The 26,438-nt window shown below is 36.8% G+C and overlaps 1 protein-coding gene across 1 annotated transcript in view; it reads right to left on the bottom strand.

Moving 5' to 3' along the window:
- GRM5 (glutamate metabotropic receptor 5) overlaps window positions 1–26,438 on the bottom strand; it is a 246,074-nt gene that overhangs the window by 50,817 nt on the left and 168,819 nt on the right. The window contains 1 exon segment of the mRNA XM_032099124.1: window positions 11,972–12,207. Coding sequence (XP_031955015.1) covers window positions 11,972–12,207 — 236 coding nt within the window.

Below are 26,438 nucleotides of genomic sequence, written 5' to 3' on the forward strand. Positions count from 1 at the left end.
CCCAGAGACTTCTCTCCACCTGCAAAAATCTCTCCAAAAACTTCAGAAATATTAGCTGAGATGTAAATGCTAATAAGAGGTTTATTCTCTAGGGACCTTATAAAAACGTTCCACTTGTGGAAAAACAGTGTTGCCCAGAGAAGTTGTTGATGCCCCATCCATGGCAGTGTTCAAGGCTGGGTTGGGTGGGGGCTCTGAGCAACCTGGTTTAGTGGAAGGTGTCCCTGCTCATGGCAGAGGAATTGGAACTACATTATCTTTAAGGTCTCTTCCAATCCAAGCCATGCTACAATTCTATGAAAACACTTTCGTTCAGACATGAACTAATCCTGTGCAAAGAGACTGACCCTAGGTACCACCTGTTTACTGTACCGAAACTCCCCCTGATAACTCTCCTACTTGTACATCTCTTGCTTCTCTCTCTTTATGAAGTGAGGATGACAATGCAATACAGATGAATACATTAAAAAATCTGTGAAGGGTTTGACAGTGTGGGTTAGGCAATGACTCTGTTTAGCCAGAATTGGTGAATCTCAATTTTTTTGGTTTTTAAAACATGATGTTTGCATTTCTATTCTCTATTTATGCTTCTGTGAAATGCACAGGAAAAAATTAGTTTGGCAGCACCTTGAAGACCTTTATTTTTTATAACCCACTGTTATTACTAACACAGATTTTCTCTGTTGACAGCACTAGGCAAACTAAAAAGGAGTACGTTGGACTTTTTCCTCCCAGCTGCAGTCTGGCCACAGGATCTTTAATACTGGGGAAGTGAGAAGAGTCAGAGATAAAACAACTGCATCAATGGTGCTGGAAATTTATCTGACACCTAGAAAGAATTGTCTCTGGAGGGAGGACAAACAAAGAGCTCTGTTAGAACTTTGCTCTCCTTTTATCCACCAAGCAGCAAGACTCAGAGCTAGGGAGTCCCTTGTGTGGGCAGCTGAGAGCAAAGGGAATGCAAATAACCTGTCCACTTCATGAGACTCTGCCTCCCACAGAGGTATTTTGAGGGGCAGGGATGGTGCTCACACTTGCCCATCTGAGTTGCAGAGGCAGCACAGTCTGAGGAAGTATTTTATGGCATGAGACGATTAAGGCACAGACAATTTTTTTCTTTAAAGAATTGAAGACTAATATATGACTCTCGGGGTGGTACTCATCTAGTTTAACAATATCCATTCATAAGACAAGAACCCATTGTGATGTATAGGCACCTTTTGTGGAAAAGAGTAAGAACCTCCAGCTGGTGATCAATTCTATCATAAAATAGGTATGGCTACATACAAGCACACCTTTTCAGTGGTGAAAAAAAAACATCACCCCAAAATTCTAATCACTAAAATATATTGCAGCACTGGAAACATCAGAAAGGGTAGTAAAACACAGAGTTGGAACCGAAAAACACTGTGTAGAGTTCAGTAAATGAATGAGAGAACTGAGAGACCCCTTTTTCCCTTCTGTTTTATGTGGAAGCTGGCAGCACCATTTCCAGTCAGCCTCAGGATCAGTGATTATTAACATTTTGGAAGGCTAAGAAATATGAGCTGGAAGTATCTTAATGGAAAAAAAAAACCCTTAGAAAAAACATACAGTGCTGCTCATTTGTTCTGTTCTACCAAGGTATTGCTTTTTCCTAATTAAAAAATAATAGGCATAAAAACTACAACAGTGGAGTACATGTAAAAACCATATTAACTGAAATTAAGTGGAAAATTGAACAAGCGTATTACACAGCAATACACAAAACTTGGTTTAACCAATTATTCATCCACAAAATTAGCAGCTCACACACCGTGCAGTTAATTATAGTAGCCATTAGAATGAATCAGACTTACATTGGCAATAGTATTTATCGTAAAACAATATTTCAGCTGCTCTATTGCATATGATTGCTTAGAAATCTAATAACTTAATTCTTTATTCATACTCTCCACTGGGCTTTCTGCTTCAATTTTATGGAATTATTATTCTGATTTTCTTTAAACACTGAACCTCACTCCGTTCACCTGATGATTTATAATTAGGCTGCTTAGCTCTTCCTAGAAGCTGCTGGAAATTGTCAATGGAGTTGTGAGGGATTTAGCTGTTGTGAGAATTTCAATACACTTCCTGCAGCTGGAGAACACATTCCCCTGAGATATTAATTGCCTCACTTGGCTATATAGGGGCAAATCCAACCTGCCAAGGTTAGTTTATAGTACCACAAGATTCTGTATTTAAGGGAAACATCACAAAAAACTAAGACAAAGATTGTTTTTCCTCTTAGTAAACTGTAATAAAGCCTTAAAAAATACAAGCATTAAAAAAAAACTCAAATCCAAGGCTGAGAAGTGATTTTCAACCCATTTCACAAAGTACTTTGGCACATCAGACTTGAAGCATGTAAGTAACTCTAATTTACCTCATAACCACTAGAAGTGGTTTTAAGGGAAGGCTGAATACACAAGCTAAAAGGTAGTCTCTCACTCAACAAAAAAAAAGTAAAAATATTTAAATCTATCTGTGCAACAATTATGATTTATGTAGCCTTAAACAACATAGTTCACCTAAGAGTTCTTGCCTCTTGCTGGAACTCTAGCACATATATTCTTATATATAAGTTGCTAGAGTTATATATATATATATATTATATATATATATAGATTATATATTCTTATCCTTATTACTCATACCATGAGTGCCGTCTTCAGTCAAGAACCTTTCCTGACACAAGGTAGTCCATGACATGCAAATGTGGCACGGATTAATTTCATGTGATGACAGTGTTTGGAATTTATCAACCTATTTATGAATCTATGCTGAGGTTTTCAACAGGGCACGTAGTGATGAGACAAAGGGGAATGGCTTTAAATGGAAAGAGGTCAAGTTTAGATTAATATTAGGAAGAAATTGAAGGTGGTGAGTCACTGGAAAAAGTTGCACAGAGAAGCTGTGAATGCTCCATCCCTGGAAGTGCTCAAGCCAGGTTGGATGGGGCTTTGGTCTTGTGGAAGGTGTCCCTGCCCATGGCAGGGGGACTAAAACTACAGGATCTTTATGGTCCTTTCCTTTCCAATCCAAAATATTCTGTTCTATGAGTCTGGGTATGATTAACTGTACAGAGAAGGCCCAGCAACTAACTCCTCATCCAAGTTGGTTCTTTTCTGTTGTCACATCTCCAAAGCACACAAATATGTAGATGATGAAAAAGAAAACACGTTCTTTCACCAAGAAAGTGATTCCAACTAGCAACGGTTTCATTTCTTGGATCTATTTAGAAACATTAGTGTACTTATGGGCAGTGATCCAAGAAAGCACTTATGGATGCTTAGTCCCTGTGCATGGTGAGCCAGCTCTGGACTGCTTCCATGCTCCAGAGCTACTCCAGCAGCTCCCAGCACTGGTGGTCCTGGTTACCAGTGAGACTAATAAAATAGTTCTCCTACGAATGACCCCCTCCTTCCAATATGGAATAACCAAACCAAACTGAACCCACATCTTGCAGCGAATTCTGAAATTTGTCTATTGTTTTCTAGTACTTAGCATGAAAATAAGCATTCTTCAATAGATTTCATTATTTTACAGATTTTTGATGTAAACCTGTCATTCTTTTTTTTTCCTGTTTTTACCCTCAAGGAAGATGAAATACAATTTTTTCCTGCTTGCCAGCTGGTGATACTACAGAGCCTCATCAAGCAAGGATGTTAAAGAGTGCCAAATTACCATGGTTCAATATGCTTTTTCTGCTTTCTTACTTTTCCAAAGATGACAATACTTTGCATTTTAAAGACTGAAAAAAAGGTAAAAGGAAGAGTGAAAATACTTTACATTCCAGGCAATCCCTCAACCCTCTTATTTTCATTCCCTGAGGAGAAATAAGAGAGCAAAATATGAGACACAATATGGGAGAATATTTTTTTCAAAGTGCAGAGTAGTTTTTTTGCTCTGCAATTAGTTTTAACACTGAAATGAAGGGAAATTGGTAGTTTCTTTATTATTATTATTATTATTTTAAAATTTCCTCAGTGATCAAAAGGTTGTTTACAACAAAGTCGTAGAGACATTACAATGGAAACCACAGGGCATATCCTACAGCCTCCAATTATTTCATAATGTTTCCCCATGATTATATCACAATTTAGTTTCTGTACAATTTCCATAAATATGTCATTGAAAACTTCAGTGATCCTTTGTGCTGATTTTTGTTTTGCGGGACAAAAGGCTGACAGAAATGAGTTCTAGTTTTGCTAGCAAATACATTGCACATTAATATTCTGCTCATGGTACTTGAAGTCCATCAACCAATGTGTTTTCCTATATTTTCTTTCCTTTTCTTTAGTGAATTTCTTAGAAAAAATCAGGACAACAGGCTTATCTTTCCACCAAAGACATGGTAGTGTCTGCTGGAGGATACAGTGCGTGACTTCTTAACTCCATGCTGTCCCTGTTGTGCTCCTTGGGAACACATGCGTAACTTTCCCTGGATCTGTGCGCTCTGGATGACATGCCACCAAGTCAGTCATCCCAGAAACATGCATGTCTCTTCACTGAAGGAATGTGAGGTATCTTATAAAATAGAGGAAAGATTGTGCGTACGAACCACATTGTTCATATCTAAATAAAGTGTCGTTGTCTAAAGATATAGAAAAAGACTGTGGAACCTTTTTGAAAATCTGTTATCAGAGCTTCCTATCAAAGCAGTGTGAAATGATAAAGTAACTTTCAGTTCTGTGTTATTTGTAAGGTTCTGGGTGTATTTTTCTGCTAAAAAAATCAATTGACGTAGTTTATTTATTGTTGTTTCCTATTTTAATTTATTACAGTCTCTTAGACTTGAAGAAAATAGATATTTCTTGCTATATGGGAAATTTCATGCAATTCAAATATCCTTTTTTCTTGGGAAATGTCATTTTGATGCTGAGGCAAAACACATGGCATAAAACTGAAACATTGTGCAAATTAAAAACTTGAAACAAAGCTTTTCAACGTTACTGAGATAAGAAAACAAAAATGATCCATTTCAATGCTGCTATGGAACATTTTTGAAATTCGACGAGGAAATACCTTCCAGTGCAATCCACTTGCCCAATGCTTTTGACCAGTTCTAACTTTCACTCTTCTCAACTGAAAGCCGATACCAGCACTGTTACACTTTACATATCGAATAGCACTGAAATATTGAGAATAACTGAGACCAAATTCAGCGCCCTAAAATTCAGAGAAGACTTTCAAAAGGTATTTTCGGTGTACTTAGTTGACTTTGGTGTTTTACAACTATCTGAGCCTGAGTGTCCAAGGCATTCTCAGAGCTCTCACAAATCTGACAGGAGGTTGACCTTCATCCCTGGGTGCCCACAAAGGCAGCAGAAGTCTGGCTTTCTCTTGTCAAGTTCACTACAATCAGCAAAAAGAGTAACAGCAACAGGTGGTCCTAGGAGAAGGTAAGTAAATAGATACCTATTTCTCCATATCATTTTCTTAACAACAGTACTATTCTTTCTCTACAGAATTCATTTTCTTTGGTCACAAATTGCAACAAAGCACAACTGTGCTACAGGTGCAAAAGCTTATTAAATGATGGTATAAAACTCTCAGTATATGCAAACATGCTTATATGAAGTATTTGAATCCATACAGGAAGTTGAACTGCTGAGAGAAAAAAAAAGGTAGGAGCTATTCCAATTGAAACATCCAATATGAAATGTATATAATCTGAGTAAAATTTAACGATAATTTAATTTTTAAGGCTAGAGAGGACGTGGTCCAGATAGTTTTCAAGGCTCAGAAAGGCAGTGGGAAAAGGAATTGTAATATAAAGAAGAAAGTCACACTAGGTTTATCATTACATACATCTAATATATTGAAGGAAGAAGTCAGGGAACATAAAGGGAAGGAAAAACAAATGTAGTTTTGTAGTCAGATTTTGGAGGAGTTTGATGAATTCTGTAACAACAATGAGAAGAGTCAAGCTAATAAAGTGTTTGAGTTACAGGTGTGTTAAAATCAGGATCTATTTATATCAAAAAGGCTTTCAAAAATATAAACCAGAGTATATAGCAGTTTTTAGTGTCACAGTGCTTCTTTTCTGAATCAAAAGAATAGCAACATGTCTGTGTGGGCTCCTGGCTCAGATTATATCAGGCTGCTAGAAAATTCAGATCTGGTATTATGCCTTACAGCTGATTTGCCTTTGGAAATTTCTGGATCTGACCCGGCATCACTGTAAAAGTAGTGATAACAGTGTTTGAGTTCCAGGTCTGATATGTGGGGCATAAAAACGAGGGCTGGACCATAATTCAGCTTGCCAGTGCCCAAGCATGAGTATCAAATTGAATGACACACAGGATTTATTCAGGAGAATTAAAATGCTTTCTAATTCACTGTTTAAAAAATTTATTTATTTATTATTTTTTTATTATTTATTATTTTATTATTATTGTTTTATTTATCTTTATTTAAAGAAATTAATTTTAACTAAATTTGTTTTTCTTTTATTTGCAATCTAAAAATAAAAGTACAGCTAAGTCTGAGGAATATGATGTTTAAATGTGACACATTCCTTGAAATACGGAAAATACTGTTCAGTTCTGACAGCACTTATGTTTTGTTGGCTGGGTTCTGATTAAACCAATTTTGGCATTTGAGCTTACATTTAATCAACAGATTTGCATGTTGCAGTGCAAAAGACTACACAGTCGTGTTTTATTCCTTCATTCTATCTGGAAACCCAAAAGGGCCATTTGTTAAACCAAATTTCTGTTCATCTGAAACCGTTATAAACAGCTGGAGCTGGATGAGATTCAGCAAACAGGTAGGTATTTTTTGCACTTTCATTTTGTGTGCACATTTGTACCTTAAGCTGCAAAACTTTTCTTGTATTTATCCCAAATTTCTCAAATCTCCCTTTCTGCAAATAAACTTGTTCATTCTTAGTCTTCTTCTAAACTGCTTGGAGATGTGTTGGTCATCCTTCTTCAGTGAGAGTTTTTACACCCTCGGAAAAAGCACTTTTATCTCAGAGAATCCACATGGTTAAATCATTAATGGAATTTGGGATTTTTGCATCCTGCTAAGATGCATTCAGAATGCTGCTGCAAATCTCCTTTCCATGGGAGCTGTAACCAGGAGACCTGTACATCACTGTGTGTTCTTCTTCCCCACAAACCCTATAACTGGGTCCTTGCTCCCAGCCATGTCATACATAAGCTGCTTTCCTCACTTTCAGTGCCCTCTATGTCTTGTTTGTGGCTGACCTTTGTCTGTGATGACCCAGCCTCCATAATTTCCCTTTGTTTTCTACTTCACTTATTTGAACCACAGTATTTAATGTCAGGACCCTGCTGTACCCGCACAAGTGACCCATCAACTCCTTCCAGATTCTTGCTCCCACTCTTCCCTTTACATGAAACTGCTATTTTTTCCTTAAGTCTGTAACCTTTGCCGATCAAAGTAAGATACTGCACTGCTTCAGCAGCATCAGCCTCTATTTATTTACTTTTATTCTCTATCACTTAGATCACAGATGCTTGGGATGTGTATTCTGGTATTGCTCTGTGTTTGAGTATCCCCAAAAAAAAATGTTGCTCCATTCCTGCCTCTGGCTTTTTCACAACGTGGGAAAAATAATATCACTTAACAGTGCAGGCAAAATAAATAATTTAACAGACTGGTAAATGTAATAAATATTCTTCTGCTCCTGATGACCTTGAGGATTTATCTTTTTCCGCCACTGTCCATTGAGCCAGAGCTTCACCACATAATTAGCTAATGTTGGGTTTTGCTTCTGCTTGGTGTTAAGATGGATTTTTAAAACACCCTCACCAGTATAAAAAAGTACTAGGAATTAGAGGTGGGAACTCTGTCTGAAAGAAAGCATGCACAAAAATGTCTAGTCTTCAAAGGTCTAAAGACAATCAATACCAAAGGATTGGATTAGCCTTTTGAGACCTGAAGGTGGTCGTTGACTTGAGTTATTCATCCGGATCAGCTTGCAGACCTATTTATGAACTTCATTGAACTATGGTCATAGATATTAAAAAAATCTCTGACTGGTGCTAGAGGTGAAACCAAATCCAAATCTTGTAAAATTCCTAGTGTTTGGAGGCCATTATATGTCTCCTTTTACACATGTATTTTAAGTTCTTTGTTCTGACTCTTGTTCTTTACAGGCGGCTTGTAGCAGATCTCCTGTGGCATGGAACTGATTACACTGAAAATCAAGTCAGATAAGTCTATGAACTTCTCACTTTCTGTAGTGCTCCAGCTGGGCAGAAAATCAATGTTCTTAGCAATGACAGCAGTGACACCCATTTGGATTAAGCAAGTATGTTCTAATCTGCAAATGAAAAATGAGCTAGATGCTGAAATTTTCATCTCAGTGGGAACTAAGTGTACGCGAATGGGTGGAAACTTTTTAGTGCTTAATAGAAATGAATAGAGAAAAACATTTTTTTTATTGTTTTTTGGATTCTCTTTGTTCAGCTGATTTCATAATTTTATTATGTATATCTTACTAAATCATGTATTCCTTAATAATAATACCTGCCCTGAACCTGTCTATGAATAGCTTATGTTAAAAAGTGAGAGAAACACTCTTAAGTCACTGGAGATGATTTCAATGATTTATGACTTCTTGTATTTTCTGTCACAGAGTTAAACTTAGCCTAGTATTCTACTAGGCAGGCTTCATCAAAGCAAATGCAGAGATTTTAACAACTAAATTCATAGCTGGTGCACAGGTGAAGCCAGTTATTACTTAGATTTCAGCCATATCTTCCTGTGCTTATCTTCTTACTGAATAAACTTGATTACACTGCTTGCCATTCTTTATGTTTTCATGATAACACAACTGGATTACAGAGAACAATTAATTTTGTTTCCCACTAATATAATGGTTATTTTTTTTTATAAAGACACATTCATTTAATATGAACCTCCTCTACTAATATCGTAATACAGTTTCCATGTTTATCCTTTTATCATTATTATCAAGAAGTAAAGAATTGCTTGACTTTTGATGTAAAAAATAGGTTTTGATTTCTCTCCAGCATTTCTCAATAAACTTAATCTCGTTAATTGCAATCCTGAGAAACACTTTTAGCTTGATTTTTTTTGAGCGTTTTGGGTTTTGGTTTGTTTTTTTTTTAATGCAGCTTCTGGAGACGACCATGCATTTATTTAGATAAACTAAAAGATGTAGACCTGTGAAATAATTTTCTTACCATGTGAAATCAGAACCAAAACTAGTTCATCATCATGCAGAAACTCTTAGGACAGTCTGTGAAATGCTTGTGACCATCGAGGGCAAGTATTATCTTTACAGTTGTCTGAACTGAGGGAATTTAGGATTCACAACTCTGAGTACTTGATATAAACAAATAGAAATATAGGAATTGAAAAGACATAACTTTCAAGTTCATATGGGTGATAAGAAATGAGGCCGAAATAACAACTACCATGCCAATTTCAAGTATTCATGTTGATTTTGATCTTAAACTCACACCATCAAAATTTCTCACTCTTGCAAATCTTAGTGAATATATTTATGTCTTTCTTGCTGGTTAATCCACAGAGTTGAGTAACTTTGAGTTTCTTCACTTTATCCTACACCTTTGTCTAGTTTTGGAGCTATTGTGGGAAAACCAGCATAAGCATCTTAGCACTTATGGCACAAAATATGTCATTAAGTAAATCTGCATGCCATCTTTCAGGCCAAACTTTGAATTTTCTTTATATGAATTTTGACTGATGGTCTAGAAAAAAATCAAAACTATAAACCCAAGTAATATGATGAATAACAACTTCCTATGTGACAACCCTGATTAAATGGACAGTTTTAACTGACTGCCGAGCATAATGTTGTTAACCTGGCAAATTACACAACTGAATTAGCATTTTTTGCCCTACAGCAACAAGAAAGAATTAAAGCTATTATAATCTGGTTTTTATTCTTTTACTATAGCCATCATGGTCCAGCATTGAATATTACAATAAAACTGAAGAAAAGGAAATTGGAGCAATCTAATTGGAAAATAGTCTTTTTCTCTAGTCATGATTTGAAAATCAGCAGATTTGGATTTTTGCACTTTCTTTTTTGTGTCTCTGACATTCCCAGCTTTAAGGAACCTATTTGAGCTGTGGTTCTTTGTGAGAAAGCTTCCAGCCATGAGTGCTGTTCATGACAAATTAGTCAAGCTTTACAATTAAGTTATCTTATATCCATGACTGGGTGACATCATGTATGAAATAACATCTCCCTGCACCCCCATGATAATTTTTCTGTGCTGGTGAATTTTATTTTAGGCACCATAAAATACTCTCTAGGTACTTACATTTCATAGTTACCAATCTTTCATACAAAACATAAATTAAATTCTCGCATTGTTGGTAAAAGGTAAGTTAAAAAAGAAACCAGGAAAAATCAAATTGATAGGTTTTTTACATGGCACACTGATGGAAACCAGGTCTTTATTAGCCTACATCCAGCTATGCCCACTGCACTGACAACTCAGGAAACAGGTGCACATTATCGTGGGGAAATCAATGAAGTTTGCTCCTCAATATGCAGTACCTGTCAATAGTGCAAATAAAACCTGTCTCAGACTGTGTTGGGTGGGTAACAGCACAAAAATAATGGGAAAAGTCAGATGGATGCTGAAGGTGTATGCTGAGATTTTGGGATTTCTAGATTCAATTTACATCTCAGTCACCAACTTCCCCTGCAACCTTGTCCAAATCAAAAGAAAGACTTATGATCATTAAGTGGGATTTACGTAGGGGTTTGTATTGTGTAAATCCAAGACTCTGATCTTTAAGACATTTCTTGCTCTCATGTGTGTGGAAGATATTGATATTTTTAGGAAGGAAGAACCCTTGGGGTTTAGAGCTGTGGTTGGACTAAGGCCCAGCACAGCACCACCTTACCCCCAACACTAACAGGATACCCATTGTATTAGTGATATCTCAAGGGTCAGAAATAGTGAAAAATTTGCCCAGAGAGTTTCAGACAATGAGAAAGGGCTTGTGAAACAATCCTCCTAGCCTCAAAGAAAGGACCCTGAACAAAGGACTCCTTCCAGATAGTCTGGGTCTTCTTGTTGAGGCACTGAGTTGTTGGTTCCTGCTGTGTCTCTTGTCATTTGACTGGTGCCACGGGTCCCCATGCCCTTTAGAATGCGAGGGATGCGCGCCAGTTCACAGCCTCTTGCCTCACATCACAATCTGCATTTTACACACCAAAAGAACTGGGTAAATGCTAATTCCAGTGAGGACTACAAACTCAGGGACTTCTCACTTAAAAGGAAGAGAAAGACTGAGCCTACAGAGCGTGCAGACTAATTAGTACATTAGACAACATTAGCATTGCTTGGCATTTCATGAAATAAAGACCAATTAACAGAAGTAATAAATAATAAATAAAACCCCAACAAAACCCCAGAAAAATGTACCACATCTATCTGTAGAGCAGAAATGACAAATTGATGTTGGTGTTTCTGCTAAAATTAGTACAATTGAATGAAATAGATCAGCTCAAAATGGCACATCCTGAAATGATCCATGGCTGAAAGAAAACCTAATGACATCTTTCAAATCACCTAGTGTTTTATCTGAAGTTCACAAATCATCACTGCCATAAGGGCTTCAGATAACTTTTAGCTCTCTCGTTGCTCTTGTGAGCCAAAGCACTATGTCTAGCTCTGCTTCTGAAAAGGCACATTTCGTGTTTTGCAGCATTTTTGAAAATGTTTACATGCCTATGGAGGTGGAGTTTTTCAAATATAGAGAGCAGTTGGATACTGAAGCACTATCTGTTTCTTTAGAAATCTGAATACTTTTAAAATTGTGCTTTTCATCATTTTGAAAAAAGCAAACATTGCAATTACAGCTTCTTTTTCTTCCAACCCAATTCAGTATTTCACCAGACCATGCTGCATCAGACCAGACCTTCATTCACACGGTTTCACACAGCAGAAGTAATAAATTCACTTACTTGTGCAAGTCTTGTTGTATTTAGGGTTCTCTTGAGGAAACCCTTCCAACCGGCACTGGAACCTGTGCTGCCAAAATTCCTGAAACCATGGATTTCGATGATTGGTTTCTGGCCGAAGCTGTAGGTAGTAATCATCAAACCATTTCACATCTGGAGACTGGAGCTTGATCGTTATCCCACCAACAGCTTCATTCTGGTACCCTTCTGTCACGTCATACCTGTCTGCCCAGCCATCACTACAGGGGTAATGGAAAAAGTAAAACATTAACCATTCAAAGGAATAAGAAAAGAGCTTTCTTAACACTGAAATTTAGAGCCTAAGAGCAAACACACTAGGAGTTGTGATTCTGAGCAGCGTATTGTAAAGCACCTGTAATTCTTCTCGAGGAATAATTCAGTGTTTTACTTCTATTTGCTTGACATCAGCACCTTCTACTTATCTATTCCACATCCTCCACGTCAGGTAATTGAAACAACACTAAAAATCACATATCCTGAAATATGCTGCGTATAAGTGCATCTCTGCATCACTTAACCTCACTGAGCTCTGGGGTGAAAACCTTGGATTCAGCATTTCCCTGACACTGGGTTTACACTACTCTTACCTGAGAGGACGTGACTTTGAGGACAGGACCTCTTACTGTGCAAAGGGCAGGACTGTGTTGCAGGCCATGTCCATACTTCTTGATGGAGCACGGCACAAAGAGCCCAAAGCAAGTCTTGAAAGGGCTGGCACTGCTCAAGCAGAAACACTGAGACAACATGGCATTGCATCTGAAGTAATAAATGCTCTCTGCAGACATGACTAATGAAGCTGGGCAGAGCATTATGCAGACCCAGGTGTTGCTCCTATTTCTTGGTTGCTTGTGGCTGGAGCTTTATGGAGCTGTGTGATACCGTACTGCACGCAGAATTTTAATCCCCTTCTGTTAACCTTTCAGCTTGCAACACTCTAACCACAAGGAGAGACAAGTAAATGAAAACCCCATTCAAACAAAATGTCACAAACTTCTCAGGGTAATTTCTCTCTCCCCAGTTTCACAATGGATTTTCTTGGAAGTACTGGCATTTATGCAGTTTCACTCAGCACTAAAAATGTACATATCTCATTAGAGCATTGCAGATTTCTTCTGTTTTATCATGAACATGATATTTCAGTTTTTCAAAAGCCCCAGGTCTTACAGTTAGAGTCTTGTAGAAGAATCTCAGATTACACTTTTCCCCCCTCTAAAAAGTCACTGATGTTGACTATAGAGAGCACCGTTAAATCCTAAAAGTTGAGTAATTGAAGGATAAAAAATAAGCTCAACTTGTCTTATTTTAAAACATCATGATTTGTTTACAGCTAGCCCTTCTGTAGGTTAGTCATACTATAAGTGATGTAGGTGACCTTTATGTGTGTGGATCTGTTGTTCTATTTTGATCATTCACTTCCTGTCTTAAACTTTTCTCCTGTACTGCAGAGCAGGCAGGAATCCTGCTGCAGACACTTGGTCCCCAGCACATTCCCTATGCTGTGCACTCACACAGAGCAAAAGCCCTTGGAGAGTGACTCCTGCGCAAGACACTGTTTCAGCAAAGCCTGGACTCTTGACTACATCTTCTTAGAACAGCTGGAATGTCAGTAAATAGCAGCTTCACCAAGGGGAAAAGTAATATTCCAGCGTCTGGAATCAAAATGAAGGAACCATTAAACATGATTCAGATTTCCAATGCACTGATTTGCTCAGCACAGAAGAGTAAAATATTCATTCACAAAAAGAAAAAGATGATCATTGCTGCTCAGCTTGAATGCAGCACTTGGAAAATTTACCTTCCACCTTAGGGATGAACACAGGTGCTGATGTTCCCAACAGCACTCAAGAGGCTCAGTAAGACAAACACCCTCCACATCCAGGAGTATTTACTGGACAGAGTTAAAACCTGTTCTGGGTTGTTTTGTGATAAAAGCCACAGAAGGTGTTTTAAATTTATGACTGATTTAACCTTTCCTTTAAAAGATTCATCTTAATCTTTGGCAAATTTTTAAGTGGTTTTATCCACCCTCATAAAACCTGACAAGTTTTTGAATGCAGGAAGTGATAGGTTTTGTAGTGTGGGATTTTTTTTAAACCGGCTAGAATTAAAAAGAATTAAAGCCATGCTGTCAGTATTCCATCTTTATGAGTTGTCTCAGAGAAACCTAGAGAAAAGCTTGTTTTCTTGCAATTAATTTCTTTATCCTTTTCAAAGGAACAGTTTTGTAGATCTAATCCAGCAGGGTGCTGTAAAATTTACAGTATTACTTTATGATTAGCTATTCCCTCTAAGAAGATTTGCAACAGAGATAGCATTTTATACCTTTAAATTATTAAAAAAGATGGAAATGACAACTTCATATTACATAACCCTCCTTCTCAACTTTTCTGCAGGAGAGCTTCTTATTTCAACAGAGCTGCTTCTCATTCAAATAAGTATGTCAGCTTCGCTACTTGAGCAAAAAGCATTTAGGAATGTTATATAAAACCTACTCAAAATGTGTATTGTACAGAAAATGATGTAGAGATAACAAAGCCTCTGATGAACAAAGTGGAAAAGCAAATGCTAAACTACTATCCAAAAGCTTGTAAAAGTGAGTAGGTAGACAGGGTAGAATGAATACATAAAAAAGCTAGTGGTTAATGACAGGGATAAAGGGTGAACCAAAAAGTGAGAAGATGATCTAGAAAACAGGCTGGATTTAATTAGCTGAAGATTTATAGCCTGAAGAACCAAACACAATACTAGGGGACAGGTCCGATATTTGTCTTCAGGTCCATCAAAAGCATCAGCAAAAAGATCACAAATTGTTTATCATATTGACATAAGCATTCAGGACCTGAACTGAAAAGACTCATCTTAGACACCAGGAAAGTTTCCTCACAGTAGAGAGAATGAGGAACTAGAATAGCTTGGAGAGTCTTAGGAGTGTCAGAGAGCAAGATAGACAAGCATCCATCTAATATAAATGTCCCTGCCTTGGTGGAGGGATGACAGTAGGCTACCTGACTTCTTGACATCCACTATGCATTAGTTTATGTTGAGATTTGACACATCTGGGAATGATGATTGCATAAAACCCAGCAGATTCGAGCAAAAATACAAAGAAAGTTAAAATAATACCCCTCCTTCGCAGCTTCCCCAGCTTCTCACAATATTTTACCTTACTTATTTTTACACAATTCATATTTTTGTATTTTTTCTCTCTTTGTAGTTGCTATGAGAAGCAACAAGCAAGAGAAATTTATTTAGGATAAATCATGTGTTAGACTATACACACAGTTAATTCACGTGATGCAGTCAGGGTAGGCAGGAGTGTGTATTGGGTCAAAATTACTCTAAATGGAAATGAAACTGTTTTATCTCTCTTTTGCTGGGTGAAAGGAAGGTTTTTACATCTAATCCCCAAGTAACACTATCTCAGTATAATTAAGATAATCCTTTGAGGTTTCAAAACAGAAAAGAAATTCTGTGTTCCCTAATTTAGACATTTTGGTTGACAGTCTGAAGTAAACACAGGCTTGGCAGTTTAAGGCCACTTGCTCAGCTTTGAATATCCATAGCATTAGTTCTGTAATATTGACCTTATATTTAAGACTTGTTACTTCCATAGTCCAAATCACCTTTGTCATGGGAAATGAAACTACAAAATCAATAAGTCAACAATAAGATATCATGTTTGAACAACTGCAAAATGATTTGCACAAACTGACATGCCTACACACTAAATAGACATGGATCTTATTTTTAAATATTACAAGTTTTTATACTGTTTAATTCATTTCTTAAATCTCAGCTATAGAATTTATAATATTGGTTTCAGTGAATATTTTCAGATTCTTGAGAAGCCTTCTAAGGAAGTTGGGAAATTCTGCCACTTTTTAGGGACAGTTGGACTAAAAAAGGTTCAAAGAAGAAAATGCTATGCTGAAAAAGGATTAAATAAAAACTACAATTGATTATTTTTCCATTCAGTACCACAGTATCCTTCAAATACAGCTTCAGATTTAAGTATTCCTGAACAGCGCCAATGCCTGTTATGGTTTTGTCTCATTCCATGCAGTATCCTGACAGAGTTGGAACTTTACTGTTCAGAGAATCAAATGTGTAGAAAACAATACACAGTCTGTGATTTGAAGACCATTAACTATAGACTGCCTCAAAATTTAGCAAGAGCATATGTTGGATACTACAAGAGGGGCAGAACAAACAGGTACACTGTGCAAATTGACAGTCCCTAAAACTACTGCAACCCTTTTCAGTTACTGTTTTCTGGATGTTTGACAATCTACTAATTTTAATTTTATTGTACTAATAAATTAGGCAACAGTGAGTTGTAAATACAAATTGTATGTTTATTGCTCACTTAAAAAAAATATATTATCGCTGATAAACTATCAAGGTATCAGGTATATACTATCAAGATCTATCCAGTATTATTAAGAATATACTATCAAGATATAAAGATTTTTTGGGAAATAACTAAATAACTAATTAGGATGGTGGAGTTGCCTGCTCTAGGCTGCTGCCAGTCCTGGGTGGGAGAATGTAGCAGGGAGAGGTCTAATGCTAAACCAACTACAACTGCAATCTGGTGGACATCCAGAACACCAGATGGAAGACATGTTTCTGCAGCAGATCCTCCCCTTGTTACCTGATGCCCTGTCTTTTTACCCCAGTGTTATAGAGCATAGAAAGCTACAGAGTTGTCTACTAATTTGGTCCATTAAGTGATTCACTACACTGAAAGACAGTTTTCAGTTGTTGGCTCTGGACAAACAATGATCAATGAAACGTCGTGAGTCAGTACCAGTGAGCTGGCAAATGTAGCTTTATGATTCCTGTGAAAACTGCATGGAAAATTTAGCACATATTCTAAACCTCTGTTTCTAAGATTAGACAAAATACTAAGAGACACGTGTACAACAAAAATAGACTCCCTTTTGCAAACAGTTCTACTTATTTTCTACATTGAAAATGCAGCAGGGTCTTGGAATCAGTTGAGCTGATTTCTTTTTCTGCTAAGTCCCTTTCAAGCTATAGCTAACGCTATTACAGTTAATGAGTGCATTTACTAGGCTGTAGACTGGTCTTTCTTTTGTTATGCAAAAACCTGTTTGTAGGCAGGCCACATAATGGTGATGGAAGCTGCTGTTCTGCCCACATCTAATCACTCTCCTGCCAAAAATCTGACCGATAGCATTTGAAAATATATTTCTCCACCTGTGTAGGAGCTTTTGTCTAAACGGCTGTCTTTAATTTTCATTTCACTGTATTTCTCTGCTCTTTCAAGGTTTTTTTCCTATATTTTAAGAGTTCTAAAAGTATTAAAGTCTCCTCACGCTCTTCTCAAAGCACTATTGGTCTTTCAAAGGTAAATTTGTTTGGTTAACATTGAGGGGAGGGTGGAATAGCTTTTGCTGAGCAGCTGTAAACTGTTGCATTTAGATGAGTTCATTTTATAATAACTGCATGCAGTGAATTCTTGTTTTGCTGCCTGGCTTTTTTTAGATTGCAGACCCCCATTTTTTTCTTCCTTTTGATGCATATTATAGAGACAAAATAAATTTAAGTGTAATTCAAAGGAAATAAATTTCCTGATTATTTTTAGGCAGTATGGCACACTGTTTTCTACAAGACAACAGCTAGAAGAAGTAGCTATGCAGTGAATTTGGCAGATACCTTACACAGGGGATTATTGGTACTAATTACTTGCTGAGTATCCAAACTTCCCCAAGCTGAGAAAGGTTGTGATGGCAACTTGAGGGATCGGTAGCCTATAGCAACATCTAATTTGCATGAAAACAGAGAGTTTTGCAGCTGTGTTCATCTGTAGTTCAGAACTGCAAAGTAATTCAGCCTGACTGTATTCGGGTGTATAACAAAATACAATTTCCAATGTGTGATTCCTATTTCTTCACACTTGCAAGATGTCAAAGTTGATCATTCTAACTGAAGTTAAATCCATAAATATAAGTCATATGGGGTGTCTCTGAATTGAAGAGAAATTTGCCTGAAAGTTAGTCCTGAAAACACCAAGAATACAGAAATTGTTCAGTATGCTCTCTTGATTCGCAAATAATTCTTTCATGAAGAGAAGGAAAATATTTGACATATTTCCAAGAAGAATATTAGACAACTTGGTTTTCCTAGGATTAAATGTAAAGTTGTGCTACAGTTTAAGTCCCTTACTTTTTTACTGCATTCACTCTAGATCAATTCTTTGTAAAGGTTTTGAGGTTTGTGTAGACCGAATAAACCCAGTTGTATCCAACTTTCCTTTGATGAGATGTTTTCTAAATTTGCTGTCACTCAGGGTGGCATTCCTCCCGAAGTGTCCAGCTGGTCCTTGTCCCTGCAGACTCAGTGCTACCTTGGGATGCTCTGATAATGCTGACAGTGTCAAGGACATGACTTGGGTGCTGCTGTCAGTGAGAATCAAAATGAGAGCTCTGTGGGCTAAAGATGAGAAGGCAGTGATGGAGTGTGCTGTTGTGATCCATATAGATGTAGGGATGTAGGGATGTCCTATCCAAAGCTAATGCTTGTCCACATTCCCAGCAAGCAGTTCCCACACTGTCTCCAGTCTCCTCCCTAGAGCTATCAGGGGAAACTGATAAGCCTTTAATAAGGGGCAGGGAGGGAGGAGAAAGCAAGCTTTTCATGACAACATATTGTGAAAAGAGGAGTAGAGAGCATTTTTCTTCAGATTTTGCATTAAATAAGCATGGTCAAAAGAGAGTAAAACCAAAGGAAGGGATGTGCCCTGTAGGAAAATGTAAAATGTGTTTGGGAACTGGCCATCAGACATCAAGGACTGCTTCCATCACTGCTTTTTTACAGGGTAAAAAGATTACTTCATATCCTTGAAGTGCATTTTCAAAATATAGCAGCAGCTTTTCTTTTTAACGATATTAATGCTGTTGAGTCATATTTATAATTCACTCTAAGCTCCTCAAACTGTAAACTTCTCCTAGTGACAGCCTAAAAGCCACCAGTTACATAATGTCAGCAACAGCAGAAAAATAGGAAAGGAAAAAGAAATGGTTCATGTCTAAACCAATTTCATATGTAATTTTACTGCAAAAATACTGATTTTTATCTCCTCCAGAATGCCAAACTTCAGGATAGCTTCAGGGCACCAAAAAGTCCATTGCTACATAATATCATGTAATCTACAAAGCCTATATAAACAAATATGAAAAGAAGTCATGAACAGAAATTAGGGCTTGGGAGAAAAAATAAGCGAATATCTACTGTCTTGACATGCTGTCACAAAGCTAGTTTCTGTATATCCCATGGATCTGGAAGGGAAATATCTCTGGGATGACCCTGAATGCAGGAAGATCCTCAGTTTGTTCTACAGCAGCACAGATATAGAAACCAATGCTGCATTTCTTCTCATGATTGCTTGCATTGATTCAGAGGATTTTTCATTATGTCAAGTCCACCGGGAGAAAAATAACCTATTCTGAATCAGAGTTATCTTATGATAATAATTTACTGAGGCTGCCAGTGGTGGAATGATTCCCCATTAGACATCCAGCCACCACTTTCAGGGATATGCTACAACAATCTTTAAAATAAATTCAAACACAGACACAAATGAACAGATAACTGTGATAGCCTTACTACTTTAAAATATTTCAGAAATGGGCAAAAAAATGGTTTAAGTGAAGCCATTCTACACTTGATAGAAAATCTAGCACATATAATCATATGATTTATAAATGTATACATAAATATATATTTATTTCTCATGAGCATATTTACAGGATTTTTAGCCTGAAAAAAGTAGCATGCAATAGAGAATGCCTCATGTCTGTATGCCAGCTGTCATGTGCTTTTAACATGTATTCATGAAGTTATTAAACTATGCTATGAAATGTAATTCAAAACAACACTTGAGGTGTTACCTCTTATTGTTTCCGTAGAACAACATTTTCAGTAATAAATAATATACTTAATGTATAAACAACGGTATGAGTAAATCAGTATAAATGAACATATCTAGGTATTCTACAGAGGAATAAACATTAGACAAAAATGAGTTAAAAATTTAGACCACACAAAATAAAATTTAAAGAAGCATAAGTACATATATTTCAGTAGTTACTCTTAATAGCAATGCATATGTTAACACTAAACCTTATTACTTTGGAGAGAATTTGTTTATGACTAATCAGTAACTTTGTGGTGAACCTTTGAACACAGAACAGAAAGGCAAGGGTGATATGTTAACAATATTATTTGTATTTTAGAACGTATTTTAAAACCATGCATACCTAGAAAGGTTCCACTGGTCTAATAGCACAGAGGTAAGCAGACTATTACTTTCTAAAAAGTCTTAAATCTCCAGAGTGTGATGCATGCTCTAGTAAATCTAGAGGGGCTAATATAAAATTTCTAGTCGTACAATACATAACAAAGTCTGCCTGTGCAAAAGTTTTAAAATGACAGATGTTATGTAGGATTTTTTTCAGAGAAAGAATAAGTAATTTCAAGCCCATAAATGTTATAATTAGCACAAAATTAATCAAAAATACAAATACATTAATATTCACAGTCCCCTAGGGAATCAGTAATTTCAGTAATTTTTTTAGCATCCTGCTCAGCAAAAAGAGCCAAATATGGCAAAGGGAACCAAGCCATGACACAAGCAGTGTAAATATACTGAAATTCTCCTCCTGCTGAAATCTGCTGAAGCTTTACCACTGACATCAGTCAGGACTGCCTTGTGCTCAGATCAAGATATATCCCTCTAATTGCTTCAGTGCCTGCCCTCAGACAATATGTGTGATGACTAGCTCATGCCTTCCACTCACATTGGTATTAGCCATGGATATACACAGAATTGAATTATAGAGCAGCTTTATAAGCCCTTCATCTTCTAAAGCCCAGTTCAGAATAATTTAGGTGTCATGAGTTGTAAACATGACGTTCTTTGAGTCAACTGCTTGAGGAAGTAGGCACACACTCTCATGACTGTCAGAGAAAGAACATCACTAGACAGTCATTGTCATCACAGGAAGAGACTGTGTCAAAGGCTGTGCAGCCTGACTGTGTCTTGCTTTGCAGCATTCAAAACTGCCTTATTCTTGAAAAGAGTGTGTCACATTAAATGTGCCGCCACCTCAGGGATAAGATGCAATATGTACATCACAAGATTTGAGAAGTCTGGACAAAAGGATTTGTCACTGCAGCAAATCACAAATCTCTTACAAGAATCAGAGCAAGTTGACACAGGGATATATTTACATCTTGGTGGCACAAAGTAATCTGAAAACAGAGTGACATCCACTGTTATATTTCTTTAAGCAATTTGGTCTCTTTGGAAAACCTGGTCTAGTGGAAGGTGTCCCTTCCAACCCAAGCCATTCTATGATTTTATGATTTCTTTTGCAAAAGCAGTTTGTATTTCTCATTTCTACAGACTTAGAACCATCATTTTCAAAAGCAAATGCACATCTATGCTCTCAACTAATTTTACATCAACTACTTGAGTTGCCCAGAGCTTGGAGTTAGACATTTTAAGTAAGTGACCGTAACTCCCACAGTGAGGGATTGATTTCTGTGTTGCCATGCACACAGACATGATAGAACTTGCTTTACTATACTCAGACCAAAGCTCATCAAATCTAGAAATCTCTCTCTAAAGGTGTTCAGCAGAAAAATTTTACATGAGGTCAAGGCCCAGAAGAAGAATTTGAATAAGTTTAGCAAACACCAGCTCACATGTTCTACCATTTTAATGGGTGAGGACTTATGTCAGCAGCATAAAGCAATAAAAGTCTTATTTGAAGTGGTCATTAGGATCATTTTAATTTGGGTGAAGATAAGAATGTAAATCATAACAATTTACTATACCACTTTCAAACCAAGTAGACAAAAAGCTTCTTTACCATCTCTTGGTATTTTGTTATTAAAAGAAGTAATTTCTCTCAGCATAAATATTGCTGAGATTTCTTGACACTGTGCAAACCCATGTGGAGGAAGAACATTATTAAAATAATGTGAGAGAACTCACAGATATGAAGACCATTAGATCAGTACCATTTAATTTTGCCTAGTTTCTCTGTTCAAGTGGACCTGATTCTCATTGAACAGCACTTTTATGGCTCCTTTGTTGTATTGAGTTGACAGAGATTTGCCTTGACGAAAATAGAATGAGGCCCATGGGTGATATGTACCCTAAGTGTGTAATTGCCTTCTGCATTAGAAATTTGCTTAAAAATACAAGTAGTCAATGTGTAAAGTTGAAAACAAATGCCATCCAGAATACACTGAGAGAAAAAGCAGTACATAAAAGAACGCTTACAAGAAATTTTCAAAATTGCACCGTATAGTCCAATACTAGCAGTCTCAGAGGCTTCAAAAGGAGCAGGGGAAAGGAAGCAATATGAAGAAAAAAATAGAAAAAACCCTCTTTTCTATCCTCCACCTTGAGAGACATTTAAAAGTTTAGTAGATGCCAATTGCATGCCAATTTAAATTCATTTCAATTTCAAAAACTACTGAAATACTTTTTCTACTCCATTTAATTCCAATCAATTTGAAATGAAGATGTTGTGATTTTTCTGACCAGATAACCCTTTCAGCCAAAGTCACCGACAGTACAAAACCTGGATATTTAAAATACTTTCATTTGATTGCAACTCTGTGATAATTAAATAAAAATTTACTGTTTACACAGAGTATTTTATTTTATTATTTTTAAATCTGTGTTGCTTAAAATAAGATTTACTGTATGGTCACAGTACTTTTGTTTATTTCACTTTTTTTTTAAATTAAGTGTTAAAGACTGTCCTGTTTATTCTTAACAAACCAGAATAAATTCACTTATTTTTGTTTGTCAGTATCAGCCAGAACTCTGAGTACCTCAACAAAGGGTTCCAAGGGTTTATTGGATGATGATTCTTAGTTCCTGTTGTATTCAACATCCTGGCATGAATATTTGTTTATACCACTTAATAAAATGAAGAAAATATTCATCATCAGATCTCTTTTTGGCATTCCTTTCCTTGTAGGTAATAAGCTGATATTATTTTTTTTTTAAAATCCTGTTTGAATCAATTTATTCAATGGAAATATGAAGGGACATGACTAAACAATTTGGTGGTTAGACCATTAAGCTTGGAAATAGAATCCTTAGGCTGGAAAAAGACCTCTAATGCCATTGAGTCCAACCATTAACCCAGCACTGCAAACTCCACCACTAAACAACGTCCCCAAGTGCCACAAGAACATTTTGATGATTTCTATGTAGTAGAACAGAAGTACTGATGAGACTGAAAGAGAAGTAGCTCAGAATAACTTCTAAGGAACTTACTGACAGATCAATTTCTATCCTGACTGGATGGAGAGAGGAGCTGAACACGCTTCCCAGGAAGGTGGACACAATGTAGGGTTGTGCAACCACAATCTCACGATTGCTGGTTTGTCACAGGTGAAATAACTGCTACATTCTACCACAAATTATTGTTTAGTATGTTTCTCCAGAGATATAAGTCTCTTACTATCAAGCTATCAGTCCATGTAGCCTTCCCCCTCTGCAATATCCTGTGAATCTTACGAGTAGCCTACATGAAGCAAATTCAACAGACCCGTGGTGGTCTCAAAGACATGAACAAACATTGTGAAAACCAGCTGTTGGAGAGAGCAAAGCAGGCATTCCTTCTGAATATAATATGCAAGGAAACACCACTGACACTGAGCTGCTCATGTGGTCTGTGAGTGGGCAGTGACACAAAGCTTACAACAGTGTTTGCTGACACTTGCCCAGCCAAGAATATATACTCATAAGAAAAACAGCTTCTCCAGTGCAGTGGGAGAAAAATTTAGCAATGTATTGTGTTTGTTATGTTGCCATAGTTTTGGTTTTCTTGAGGCTGTTGTAGGGACAGGAAGGGCAAGAAGGAAATACTACTGGGTAAATAAATAGGAAAAAGCTCATCTTGAAAAAATACTGTGTTTGAAATTATGGCAGTATGCAGTAGGGGTAGAACAGCAGTTCATGTGCTGCAGATGGCTGGTAGAGACCTTGGTGTGTGGACTGAATGATACCCAGCCTTGAGGGATGACTGCTTATTGGAAACACAGCTACTTCATATTCTGAGACAGAAATGTCAAAGACGGACAAAAGTGAACTGTAATTTAGTCTATGTAGTCATGGCACATGAGGTAAAATTAGGTCTACATGGCTAATGTGGAGAGCAAAGGCAAAGCATGTGTCTCTGCACATGGCAGGGGGTTGGAGCTAGATGATATTGAAGGTCCCTTCCAACCCCAGCCATTCAACAATTCTATAATTCTATGAACCTTGGTGTAAGAAAACAGCAATAATTTTGGGCCTGAGCATACTAGCAAAACACCATTTTCCTTAAATAAATCGATCACATACTGCATTACTTCACCTTTTTTTTTTTTCATTTCCCTAACCTCATACAAGAAATGAAATTGTAATAAATAATATGGCATGGGGAAGTGTAAAATAAAGGTGCAATTGATACTGTGACAAACAAAAACCAAGACATTGACAATGTAGAATTTTTCAGGAAAGAATCTAGTGATATACACAAACCAGTTTTACTTTAATGCCTTCCCATTGTTTACACAGATTAAGTTGACTGGGAAAGGTACTTTAATTTGGGAGGAAATACCTAAACACAAGATGGTATCGATGATAAAGTGCCACCACAACTGAGGTCTGAAGAGGCATTGTGCAGATGGCTCCACCTAATGTTCAGGCCAGCAATGTCATGAAGAGGCCACTTGCCTCTGACCGGCTACACAATTATTTGGATTTTTTTCTCTCTTTCTGACAGTAAATCAGAGTATCCATTAGGCTGGAATGGTGCAGGGTGTTACAACTGAGTGTCTATCCATACAGTATTAGTGTGACAAGAGGTGTGGACTACTCTTCTGATGAAACAAATTGCTGATAATTTCATAATTCTCAGAAGTTTTGAAAATACTCTTATGCTTGATTCTAAAACAGAATTATCTCATCATCATACTTTTTGACATTTGAGGCTTTTACTTTGAACTTATGTTCTTAAATTCTTTTTTATGCTGTGGATCATCCAATCTTATACAGGTTTGGAAGAATGAGGTTCGAAGTCATTTTTGTGGGATAATTCATTTGATTTCTTAATTGAGAAAGATAATTAGTGATAGTGATGATCAAAGTAAACTTGGGATTTGGGAACCTATTTCTGAACCCTTTGTAGGTCTTTATTTGTTGCACACCTATTTATATCCATCTATAATTTTATAATTGTTTTAACCACTTGAACAGCTCATGAAGAAGGAAGATTAAGAAGAGCTGTGGGGACATGAAGAGACAAAACTGCCTTAAACAACACCTTCAGGAAAAAAAAGAGAGAACTCAAAAGTACTTGTCTTGTAAGAACTTGTTTCAAAATAGACTCGGCAGCCAGGGTCTGACACAGATAAAGAATTTTTACATTTTGATCTTTCATAGCCCAGATTGCCTTCTAAAGGTCTGACAAAAGGATCGTAAAGGAAATTTAGGTATTTTGTGTGGATTTCTCAACTCAAGAGAGGCTTCTAAAATAAAAGCACTACCTTATCTACGATGCCTGTATTAGTCACAGAAAGTTTAAAATGATAAAAGAGCTTTTGAAATTGCTTGGTGTTCTGAAATCAAAGTGCCTATGTGATGAGAAAGAATATGGCAATAAGAATGTAAGAAAAAATCTTATGAGACAAATAAACATAGTTTCTATAAAGACACATATAACTTTAATTGACAGAAAAAAACCCCAGCCTAATCCTCAGAAATTCTTAAGAAAAAAAAGAGTGTCAAATTTCCATACTCATGCAATTAAAAATCCCAGAGGTTTTTATTGTTTTTAAATTACAAAAATGAAGCTAATGGTAATAAGAACTGTTATAAAAAAGAGGAGTGGGAAGAAAGACATGAAAATACATGAATAGGTGTTATTTTCCTAATCTGAGGCAGAGGCTCCCAAACCATGAAGTATGAGCCAAGTATAAGAACACAACTGAAACTAATAAATTTTTCTGATGTATAGTCTCTCAGTGGGATCTGTTCTGGCTGGTGTGAAATTTGGCTTACAAAAACTGAGAATTACTGATCCAGAACATTGCCTGTACAACATCACCGTGTTACTCAGAAAGCTATACTTGGTTTGGCTATAGCATCAGCATTCTCTGACTAAAATAATTAGAAGTCAAGCTACCAAGAAACTTCTGACAGCAAAATAAAATATAAAGCTTTGATCACAGCTAGCATGACAGGGCAAAGACAGAGGGTATGGGGAATGTAGGAGGTGTTTTATTTTGTTTCTCTTTTGTTCATGGCTTTCTTGGTGTTTTCCAGCAGATTGCTGTCAGCTGTCTTGGGACATTTTGATGGGACTGTGTTTGGCAGCAAATACTTGGATCATTCCCTGAAAAAAATTAA

This window comes from Corvus moneduloides, chromosome 2 (assembly GCF_009650955.1).
Source record: "Corvus moneduloides isolate bCorMon1 chromosome 2, bCorMon1.pri, whole genome shotgun sequence".
Lineage (NCBI taxonomy): Eukaryota > Metazoa > Chordata > Aves > Passeriformes > Corvidae > Corvus > Corvus moneduloides.